Source organism: Lytechinus pictus, chromosome 3, assembly GCF_037042905.1.
Source record: "Lytechinus pictus isolate F3 Inbred chromosome 3, Lp3.0, whole genome shotgun sequence".
Taxonomy (NCBI): domain Eukaryota; kingdom Metazoa; phylum Echinodermata; class Echinoidea; order Temnopleuroida; family Toxopneustidae; genus Lytechinus; species Lytechinus pictus.
The window spans coordinates 44695598-44708456 of record NC_087247.1 but is presented as its reverse complement, the minus strand read 5'-3'; the positions used below and the strand labels follow the sequence as shown (position 1 = coordinate 44708456).

General features: G+C 35.1%; 1 protein-coding gene across 1 annotated transcript; it reads right to left on the bottom strand.

Annotated features, from left to right (window-relative positions):
- Nucleotides 1-2564: 2564 nt before the first annotated feature.
- On the bottom strand, nt 2565-4894 carry LOC129256285 (uncharacterized). Its single transcript, XM_054894532.2, has one exon. It carries the CDS (start codon nt 4816-4818, stop codon nt 4012-4014), a length of 807 nt encoding a protein of 268 aa, XP_054750507.1. The 5' UTR covers nt 4819-4894; the 3' UTR covers nt 2565-4011.
- Nucleotides 4895-12859: the final 7965 nt, after the last annotated feature.

Sequence of the window (12859 nt, the reverse complement as noted above, 5' to 3'; positions counted from 1 at the left end):
AGGTTTTATTCCAAAAGGAGCTAAATCCATGATTTTTTTTATTTTTATTGATAAACACTGATATTGAATACTAGATTTTTATGATTACTAAAACACACACACCCACACACATATACATATATATACATATTTATTTATTAAATATATATATATATATATATATATATATATATATATATATATATATATATATATATATATATATATATATATATATATATATATATATATATATATTGATAAGATATCATATGTATTTTTAGGGATATGTACAAGTATTTTATTGTTCTCAAATAAAGAAGTAAAATATCATTACTTCGAACTTTGCTTATCACTTTGTTCCGTCATATGAAAAAAAAAATAATTTGAAACAGAGTGAGTCTGCAATATTCAATTTTGATTAAAAAAAATATTAGACCAGAAATAAAGGATGATTTTGTATATGTCTTTTAACGGACTTTCAATCGTTTAAAAAAAAACCTTACATAAAATACATGAATAAAACGTTTGAAATTCGTGAAGATAAGTAGTGTTCATTAACTGTATCACATTCTTAGTCTAAAATAACAAGGAAAAATTGTCATCTAACTATATATACATAATTTATTTTTGTCACTTAAAATACCTTTTTTACTCCCCTACAAATCAGATTTATCACATCGACGCAAAATGTGTCTGTGGAGGAGAGATAAATGAATTGCCTTCATGCGGTTGCATATTGTCATATCAAATGAGAAATAATGCATCTATGCAAATGAGTTTCCGCGAGGATAACCGTTTGTTGGCAGCAGCTAACTATATTTCAAGTCCGTGTTTGGGACAGATTGAACGACGCGCGCAATTTCGATTGAGTCTTCACATTACGCATTAAACTAATGAATGGGCGACACAGGATCATGAATAAGTTCCTTTTGTTATGCTAATAAAATGTGAATCTTTCCACACCATCGTCACCATACAAAGAGGAATATCTTATTATACATGTAGAAATAACTAGAATGACAATAGGTAGGAATACTGCATTGCTTGGCCCGTGGATCATAATGCATCACGCAATTTGTGAAATTTGTCAGCCTTATATTTTTATCATGTAATAAGTCGTACATAAACAATAAATCATACACGGGAACACTATATTGGATAGGTTACCTTTATAATAAGCATTGAGATTAAATACTTGCTTTGATTAATGCGATAGAATACACAAACTGACATCGATATAACTATCAAAATAACTCTTGGTCATTTCCATGATTCATCTTCTGCAACCTCTGATGTCTTTCAATTTAATACAAATAATATAAAACCTTGTTCAACAAAAATGATTGTCATGATTATAGATTCATGTCTGCCCTGTATCATCCTTACCCATCTAACCGTCCACATTATGTATGTTATGCAACAAGACATTGTTAAGCCGCTCTGCTAATCATTTGGATGAAATAATATTATATATATTAACTTCGCGAGAGCAGTGTGAAATCATATCATTAACATGGTCTTATATATTCTAAAGTCATCGAGTAATAAATGATTGACTAACACAACCTCCCCTAAAAAAGAATATCAACATTAATCATCGATAGTTAAACGAAAGTTAAACAACCGTAATAACAGTCATCGAACTATTAACACGAATGACTATTCAAATCAAAACTTCCTTTGTCGATGTAGAATGTACAAGATAATTAAATACAAATATCACGACTATAAACACCTTTCTATTTTTCATTAGCATTTGAATCTTTGTTTTGCACTTGTCGCTGATTATTGCAAGTAATGTTTTTATTGTTACAACGCGAATGGGACATGGGGTACTATAAACCTTTATCAAAAGCATATGATTTTGCAAGATTGACATTGTTTCACAGATCAATTGACATTTTATAGATTCATTCTCAATCCAAATTTGTGCATCAGAGCATATATTAATTATTGTGTATGCAAAGATTCCATTTCGAATAATTATGAGTGTTAATTTACAAAAACTACTCACTAACATGGCTTGAGAGAGAGAAAAAGAACATTACCAGCAAATTGCTAAATATCTGTAACATCTACAATGCCATTTGTTTAATCGTTTATGGTAACAGTTGTTAATCTACGTGTCAACGTATCTCTAATAAACTGAATTTTTCAGGTTTTTTTAGTATTTTTCCAATATAAGCATTTTCCATACTACTGCATATAGAATCATGTAAAAAGAAAGTTTCGATTAATTTTCACTATATTCGGTCTTCTTTTATTAAAAAACGAGAGAGTTAAATGTAGCTCGTCATATTTAGGTTAGCAATAAGGGTGTAATGCGTACGAAGGTAAAATTTTGGAAAACAAATTAGAATTCATATAGGTAGAATGAACAATTTTTCATCTCGACTCCACAGTCACAATCTCAACAACCTCATATGCAAGCAAAGCCCATTCTTGAAATGTTTAATCAATGTGTTTGACTTTTGTTTTCATAGGCAAACACTGGACGGCGCATTCAACCCTTCTCTGTTTTCATTTCAATCTATGCAACCAGTCCAAGTGTTCTGGTCTTTTTCTCCTTTTTTATTGATTTGTACCTTGGCGCTACCTTAGACTATACCCTTGAACACAAATCAGAAACTTGAATTCGAGTCTGGTCGAATCATGTCAAGAAACTATTTCAAGCATAATACCCTCCAAAATATCACCTTTCGGGGCAACGACGACTCGGGTTATATTCTTGCATCAAACGCCAGAGTATTTAGAGTATTAAACAGCTATTGATCTCATTTAATCCGATCGGTAAATTGCCTGAAGGTCGAGACAATTATATGTAAAAAAAAGCGCGACATGTTAAAACTTTTTTTTAGGCGTGTGTAATTGTTATTGGTGACATGTCGAGAGGGCCGCGGTCATGCAACTTGGTGAGAGCGGTGAAGTGAGTCTCTACGCCTGGACGCTCCCGGCCGATGAGCGGGGACTGCCCGTCGACTTGACTCGATACGATTCGCTGCTTAACAGACATTAACCGTTTCTCTCGTTATTGTAGCAATTTATATTTGGCTATAAACGCATACTTAAGTGCAATATTTTAGTGTAAAAATCACCTGCAGTTTACCATTTTACGAGCTGACAGGAGCGATTTTCAGGTGACCGTCGTTATGAAATATTTAACTTGATGCAACCAGAAGCATTTATAATTTCCTCATCTTTAATTTATTTCAATTTATTTATTAAGATTTTAATACTTGTATCTAATTAATTATCAACGTGCGGTGAATTAGACGTATATATGGCGTGTAAGTAATGTACATATTGCTGCATAAACATTATACATACATTCCATAAACATCAAACAGCTTATCAATTTCAAAGAACCAATTACATTGTTATATGGTCTATACAGTGAGATGATTACTTGCAATATATCATTCAGTCACTTCATTGTCATTATTGTATTGCATCTAATTATATAATTTGTGGTAAAATAAAATTGTAATACGATTGTAAATATATACATTGGAATAACAAAGGTCTTATTCAGTGACTCGCGCAGTCGTCATCTGAAAATATCTGTAAAATAAACGCATAAATCGCAGAGGTATCATCGTTCGCCTATAGAAACATTCGAGCCACTTACATCAATTGAAATAAAAAATTAGGAATCGTCGTGCATCATCGTAATTTTTACAAATCATCAGGTATTTGTTCTCAAATTGCCGCTTATCTTCTGCCTAGTGTATTTAGTGTAGTGCGCCGTAAGCCAAGATAAGCCAGAGTAGCTTACCGTAAATCTTACCCTTTGGCTATAATATGTAACAAGCACGCAGAATGCACGCTCATTTGTCTTGTTTTCATTAAGCGTTATGATTTTTTCATCTTCCTTCGCAGTGATGGTATTCAGGCTAGATCACTACAATGTCTTAATAAAGGATGCCAAAAATGGATTTTAACGCCTATACTTGGCGGGAGGGCCTAACATGAATATTAAAGACACGAACTGCTAGTCGAGCGCGACCTCTCGTCGTCGTTCAACCTCTTTCAATGTACACGCGCTGCAGGTTGCAAATCAACACTATAATGTACATTTTGGAAAAGGAAGAAATTTAGATAAATACACAAAACTGACTGACCTGTTTTTGGAGGATTTCTTTTAATCCTCATCCATTTGTAAAGACCGGCTTCTCCTGATGGTGACTGCGCCTCGCCGTTGGAGCTTGATGTCGGCGACCTCCCATTCGTAATGGCGTTCGCTCTCGCCTCATCATCGGTGGCAGCACCATTGGAGCCAAGCGGTTGTCCACTTGTAGGTTCTTGCCCAGAACCCAACGCACAAGACGTTGGTGACGGCGAATCAAGGTTCGTTATCGACGGTGAATCGCTGTTGTAGCTACCATTAAAGTTGATACCCGATGTCGCACACGACACCGCCGACGTTGGACTTCGGACGTGTTTGTGGATGTGAGGGTATTCGGTCTCGGAGTTTCCGTAATGATTGACGGAGCCGGGGTAGGCATACGCCGAACGGTTATAAACATAGTTCATACTGGACATCGAGTTACAGGTCGATGGCGGGTTGTAATCATGGAGACGATGACGACTATCACCGAGATGTGAGTACGAGTTGGTGGTGCTTTGAACTCCGATGCCCGATACGAGATGGCCGTCGAATCCTTGCGGGTCGAGGCCCCCGTAAGACTTGGCATGGCCTTGGTAAAGCCCTACCCCCTGCGATACGGCAGCGCTGCAATAATCAAGCCCTCTCACTCCAGAATACATGCTGGTTTGATCTGTTGAGCTATAGTCGGCATACGGTGTGCTAGCAGTCGTCGTCGACGATTTATCCATGGCCAGGATCAAGTTCGCCGATTGAGAGTAATGACGGTATATTCCGACCAGTTCGAGCTGCCAGTCTGGATTTGGTTGTAATGATAAATGACTGTTGGTTTGTCTCTCTCTCTAGGTGGGCGCCGGCACGGGCCAAATATGTGTGGATGGGAACCAACCACGTGACGCCAGCCAACCAATCAATGTTGACTTTTCGACTGGTGAAGAGTTTGGCGGTGGTTTCATGCCCCCACACACATATACACATATAATTCATGGGGAAGTTTAAAATCAATGTTTACATCGGGGATCTGTAAGAAAGCAGAACTATTTTTCCAAACACTGAGAAGCTAAGCCACAAGTCTGGATCAATGTCTTTATTGGTTTAGGCGCGTGCCACCGGTCAACCAATAATATCAACGATGTCGCATTCCCCACATATGATATATATTGAAGAATGAAAGTATGTAAAAATACACCATATTATTATATAACAGTTTCATATTCAAATCCAAATAAGTAAATACTTAAATATATATATATGTTCATAAAAATGACACTGGAAAAGAAAAAAAAAATAAAATAAGCATACATAAATCTTACTGAAGAAGAATATAGAAAATAAAATAATAAGATAATAAGATAAATAAAAAAAGGCATGCTAATATTCTATTTAGTCATCTTTTAGGTGCGTTGCTCGTCACGCTCGTAAGTCATACACAAATTCTGTTTGATCAGATCATGTCATAAAAGAGAATCATTGTTGGCTATCATGGTTATGTTTATATAGCCTGATAAATGTTTTTGAGAAAGTGACATTGGATTATGAGAAATTGCGTTCAACGTGATTATTTTTTATGTTTTCTTTATGTGCAGCCTTTCGACACAGTATATAAAACACATCGGGGAAGTATTTCATCAACATTTTCGTCTGACAAATTTTCAGATCTGACAATCGGCTAAGAAGCACAGAGCCCATGGTTGATTGACGGATAAAACTACTGAAAAGTCCTTTCATAACGGGTTTAAGGGGCATGTGCCCCTATTTCATTGAAATTTGTATATCGACATCGCATAATAACACCCAACTATTATTACTCCTGTGGCAAAATTACCGGATCAAGGATCGGAGGGGAGGGGGGGGGGGGTGAATAAAGGGCATAAGTAACTATTTAAGTTAAATTTGTTTTACATCAACCAAGAGTCTGCGCCCCTCCTTATGCAGTCCTGAATGTACCCTGATCAAATTTCACTGCAAACAGAATTAGATCAATGGATCATATGTCAAATTAATGAATTTTTAAGTCCAAAATCTTTATTTATTTACTTCAGTTATTTTCATTGCACAAGTATAGAAAACCAGAAGAGAACCATTGGATAACATGAAAAGGGGCTTATCTTATTATTTTCTTAATTAAGAATGTATTATTTCATTCACTGCCATTCCATGTCAACCAAGCATCACACACATCTCCTGATGTCTCACATGTGTATCATTACGTGGGGATGGACCACTTTCTGCACGTCAACCATCAGGAGTTGCAATAATTGAAAACCACTTTACTCAGCAAGCGTATATAGGAACACACACGTTTAGAATTCCTGGTTCTATTTACCAATTCCATTCATTCAAATGATAGTAACAAGGCGAGATGACCCCTTTCTATAAAAAAGGGAAGAGATCTATAATTATCACGATATTACTCATTCTTTTATTTGCTTGATAATTATCAGCTGTAGTTCAGGATAGATAGTACATCGGTCGGTGCCTATGAAGTAGATAGACAACGGGCAGGCAGACAGGTGTCTATGGTCACACATGAAATTTTTAACAGAATTTTATTTTTATTTTTTAGATATGTGCCTAATATTAATAAAATCAAACATACGTAAATAAGAAATAGCAAAAATTATGAAACAAAATTTTAAAAGTACACACAGCCTTCCGAATTATTTTACTAAACGACTTTCGTTCTGACGTCGACATTTACATATTTCCAGTAAAATTATTGAATTCCGTAAGGAACAGAACAAACTGTCATACACTGTAAAAAATATTGGATACAATTTTAACCAGCACGAGGGTAATTATGTGTCCGACCAATTTGGGGCAGTATTTTACCAAAGGCGGGAATCATATTGTCAGGTAACGTTAAAAAATAAGCAGCAATTACTTTAGAATTGGCAAAATTTTCGTCACACTGGATGAATAAAAATGCCCAAAAGAAATGCTTAATGTTGACTGGACACATAATTACCCTCATGGAGCATTTTTACCCAATATTTTCTGGAGTGTACTAATACTTGATATAATTATTTTGATTTGATAATAAGGACTACAGAAACAATACAAAATCTGAATTTTTGTTTTTGTTTAATACGCAATGAGGTCTTTTTTCCCAAGGCTGAATCCTTTCTTTAATCCCTTTTAACTGTAACTGTGATTATGGTTATGGTACGATTCCAGCTAAAAACATAGTCAAAGTAGTTTATTTTGAAAAGTTTGATTTAAAAAAATACGTATTATTGGGTAATTGAACATGCATGTTTCCTCTCCTGGTATCATGTATAAATTCAAAATAATATTATTTTCTTCTTGCACAATATTTTGTACCATTTTACCAAACGAACCTGCTCGTTACGTATGTTTGGCAAATATTGGGTGAACCGGAATATGATATCCATTGGTACCGCGTCATCTGATGGTCAAGTCGAAATGTTACCATATTGTTGTGTTGCATATCAACAAGATTTACACGGTATACAAAGCTCTTTAGTCACACTTCACACTTTAATATCAATGACCATAACCATTTATTCCCTTAAGTAAAGTTTCCTAGAAAATCAGTGATAGGAATACATTTTGTAGTTGCACAAGGCGATTCAAATAAACAGATAAATGTCATAACTATTTATTGGTTTATTTGTTTTCCATGTTGTTTATACATCAGTGATTTAGATTTCAACTTTGGAAACCGAAAGCTGACTGACTAGGAATTTATATTTCATGGGGTTTCTTCCAAATATATCAAAATGTGACCAAACACTTCAATAAATAAAAGTAAAACGGACCATGATATCCCATCTAAAAATAATTCAATTGATTTTATAGGATAGAAAACAACATAATTAAATGAGACGTGGTCAATTTTTCATGACCTGGATATGAGTATCTTTTCACTATTCGCAGCCCTATTTTCACCCCATTAGTATTACGACCATTTCCTTTGAAGTAGCCCTATACATTATAGGTCAATTGCATATAGACATAGTGGCTAAACCATTGCGATATTTTAGATATGTAGCGCACACTCCGACGAGTGAGCTTGACAAGCCCCCCAAAATTGTTTTATGCCTCTCAAATATCATCGTTCAATTCGTAAGAAGATATTCTATTTTCAGTGCGAACAATATTATTTTTCTTCTGAAATGAAATTCTATGAATAATATAACAAATTGAAATAAGATTAAGAAGAAGAAGGATAAAAGAAAGGAGGAGAAGAAGGAGGAGGAGAAGACGAAGAAGAACAAGAGGAAGAAGAAGAAGAAGAAAGAGAAGAAGAAGAAGAGGAAGAAGAAAAACAAGAAGAACAAGAAGAAAAAATAAAAGAAGTAGACGAAGAATAAGAAGAGAGTGATAGACGAGAATGTGATTCGAAGATTATAAATTTAGTTTGGACGAAAATGACTATTGCAATAATGAAAATAAAGGAGGTCGAGACGAACATGATTGTAAAAACTATGATATCTCTTTTATAATCCAACTAAATCTGCTAAGACTGACGAAAAGAGAGAGAAATGTTCAATTTGAATTCAAGAGGGCGCACCACAAAGGTGATTTTGCTTCTCGACTGACCATGCTGATTGTCGCACCAGATAATCGTAGTTTACAGCGTTTATCTGTATCCCTTGACGTGTATACCATTATTTCCTATACCAATCATTTCTGATTTTAATTCTTATCTTTATATAAAAAAGAAGCAAGCGATAGTAATTTAGTATATGCAGATATATGAATTTATAGAGAGGAAGTAATGAACATGTACAATTAATATAAAGTAATTAGAGTTTACAGCGTAGTGATTAGTAGGAGGCAACAAATGTGGGACGATTGACACTCGTACTAGTAAAAATTACAATTTTGCCTTATTACTTCATTCAAAATATCAATGACAAAAAGCAGAAATGTACATATCAACCATCATTCTTAAAAGCAAATTATTGCTTTACATTATGAAAAGATGGAGTTGAACCCTCGGCGCCGGCATGGAGTTAAATACTCCTCTGGATTAGACCTCTAAGCGCATTTCAAAGTTTTCTTTTACAATCTCCATATTACAGGCGACAATCGTCATTTTATGAGAGAAGCTGTAGAAATGTTTCATGTCCCAATTAACTCGAATCATATCGCGAGAGTGACTTTGTCTCTATTGTGGAATATAAAAATGGAGTAGCCATGGTTAACCAGATTCCAATGGGGTGTTCATTTTTCTCGAGTGGAAAATCGCTCCTTTTTAAAGGATGAATAATCCATGTATACTGAATAGGTGCAAAGCCAGTTCATGGTCGGACACGAGTCCAAGAAAAGGGTGGAAAGAGTTTGTTCTGACAAGTCATTGTAAATTATATAGTTATATTAACTCTTCGCGTTGCATTCTAAAACTGTCTAATTTAATTCGATTAACTGATCAGGACTCCGTAACACAAATATTGATATCGATCATAAACAATTTTTCTTCAATTAATTGCATTGAACATGATGTTCAATTGATTAATAAAAAAATCAATATAATCGGTCGCTGAGCTATGTGTTACGAGACCCTGTTCATCACCTATATGCATAATCAGGTTATGAATAAATGCTTTGCATTTCAACATTTTCTTGCATGTTCCTTGTAGTCTACTCGATTAAAAAAAAAATCAGATTCCGTTAAAAAATATGCTAATTAAGTCAGCAGACCCCTGTGACACCACTGCTGTTCTGTCAAAGTGCCTGTATTTAATTACAATTACAAGGATTTCTCATAAAGATGACGGATTTTCTAATCATAATTTTTTTCACTATCCTTGGAATCAATTCAGATTAAAATGTATATGAGTAACTATCTGTGGGGCGCGCGCGTGTGTGTGCGCGCGAGGGTTAGGAACGGTTTGGAATAGTGTGAGGGTGTGCGGATGAGCGTATATGTGTGATAGTTCTTCGATTTTGTGTGTGTCTACAACCATCATAAATTTCCATTTGAGGGACTCTTTTTGTATATATATCACCGCCGCGTTACACACACATTCCGTGAGGATTTGCGTAGATAATGCATGTTTGAACGCAGAAGCAGGAGCGGGGGGGGGGGGGGGGGGGGGGAGGGGGGCGGAGGTCACCAATGCACCCCCAAATAATGCCAGCTCTATACGTGTGTGTGTGTGTGTGTGAGAACGATGATCTCCACATTGTGTTTACAATCGTCATAATTGATATTTCAGGTGCTGTGCTAACGAGTGTCTTTTTGATGAATGTTAATTATTACGGCAGATGTCGGGGGGGGGGGGGGGGGTTTAGGGGTTTAACCCCCCCCCCTTGGCTGCCAAGCAAAATAATTTTAATAATAATGACCAATATTTTTGGAGCCAATCCCTTTTTTGTGCTTTTCAAATGTCTCCAGACCAAAATGACCCTTCATTTTAATGTGAAACTTTTTTTTGCTTGCCTAATTTATCGGTCAAACCCCCTCCTTGGAAAAAAGCTAGATCCGCCCCTGGATCGGGGTTTAAATTCCAGTCTTCAGATCTTTTCAAGACCACTCATGCACTTTCTTCATTCACTCTACACCCAGGTCCCATTTTACTTAAGAACAACAATATAGTGTTAATATTGATTTTATCCCTTCATGTTACACATCCTCAACAAAAAAATTATAATAGAATTTACTCTTATCCGCAGGGAAAACAACCAAATCACTCTATCATAGTTAGTCTAGTCCTAAAAAATTGGAGGAAAAGAATGGATTTTTGTTTAAAAGACATAATTACAGTGGAAAAGAACGTGGTTGTTGATAGTTCTATGGCAGGCAGAATTGAATATTACGATAGTAATGGGAAGACATCTTATAATTGAAAAAAAAATGGGATCTTTGAAAGCGCGCCGCACTGTGAACACGCAATTATTGGAGGCATCACGTTCTCTTTGTGGTCGATTGTTTCACGTTTTATCATCAACCTTTTCTTTTGATAATGAATATAAGAGTGGCAAGGAAAACGTGCTAAAACGCATATCCTTGTCGGCTTAGGCGCCCACAGTCTCGGCTCAGACACAGCTCAAGGTGGACCCCGCAAGGCCGGTTTTCCCCCACGTGAAAGTAAGAAAAGTAAAAAAAGTGAATTTCGCGCCGGCTTGTCATAGGAAAATAAAATATATTAAAAAGGGAGAGAAGAAGCAGGAGTAAAAGAGAAAGAGAGGGTGAGAGATTAGTCGTGCGACACCAGCCGATAAATTAGTCAGTTAAATGATTCTGTTCCCGCCTCGGTCAGCGGGCGATTATTTGCATGCATTCTTGATTGATTTTTGTAAACTCGTGCAATTACAAAGCATGAAATTGAAGCGCATTTATCTAGAAGGTGTGCGGTCATAGTCATGAAATATAACTATGTGCTCTGATGAACACGTTGATATTGATAATGTCACATTTACTAAGACAATTCTACTTTCATCGGGCCTTACTTCTGAACAAAGTTTGAATTAAATTTAGGGTTAGGGATGCTGGAAATGCTAATAACAAGGAAACATTAGAAAAAATATATGCTAAATTATGCATACATTATTTTAACACATTTAAAGTTGACATAAAACTACATTACCATAGATTGCATTCATCTTGATGATTTCCTTCTTGTTCACACCTTAACGGAACAACGATTTTGATTAAATAGTTTATTTATTTGTTTTATGTGAGGTATGAAGTAATTTTGAATGATAATGATCATGATGATATTCGTACTTTTCTTGCAACACCCATTATTGATCATTGTGTTCTATTTTTGTAACTGTCTATTATTTGGTTAATAGATATGGTTGATTTGATCTACAACAATCCATTAGTTTTGGAAAATATCAAACATATGCGACATGGTAATGAATTTTATCTTTTCCTTTAAAAATGTCTCCCTTTTTCAGGAACTAAACTGATTCCCAATGTTGTTGAAATATGATGCAATCAGGAAGCACTCTTAGAAATAAAACTTCAGCCCTACTTTCCCAACTTACACTTTAATAAGAATGAATAAAATAATCCAAAAAGAGAAACATCAAAAACTGAAAATAAAGCTTAAATAAATCCATACATGATTTTCGTGATATATGGAGAAACAAATTAGGCATGGTTATTGCATGTACAAATGAATTAAAATGATTAAGCAATACAAAACTAAATAAAAGAGCACAATACAGGTACAATATCACATAACTGCATGCACCCACGCATGCGCATACTCATATCCAGTGGTGTAGACAGCTCTTCATACCTAGGGGATTCAATATGGTACAACTGCATGATGTATACATGGGTGTGTGTGCGTGGGTTTTTTTTATAGTGGGCACCACGCACCCACATTCATTTCATGTCATCATTATTTGCTTCAGTTTATTGGTAAATATTTTTGTATATTCTTGTTGATATAAACTGAAGATTTGACAATTTTGTTGTATTTATCTTGAGTTTATGTAAATAATTTGAATGAAATCCTTAATAAAAGCATGTTGAAAAAAAGTGGACGTGTACGTGTATTATGTACAGTGAATACAGTATTAGGTGTGTGTAGTCAACGAATGAGCTAAACATCTTGAGGGGTGCAAGACATGGCGTATGAGGCACAATTATCTTTAAAGTTGCGAGCCAGAGGGCAAATATTTTTGACCTTTTCAAAATCAAAATTTCAGTTTGTGAAAGATATTTACATGATTTTCCGAAAGTGATATTACATCTCCGTTTTTGCTGCTTTTTTACTTACTTATTTATTCATATTTATTTATTTATCTTTTCATTCATTTATTCATCTATTTATTATTCATTTA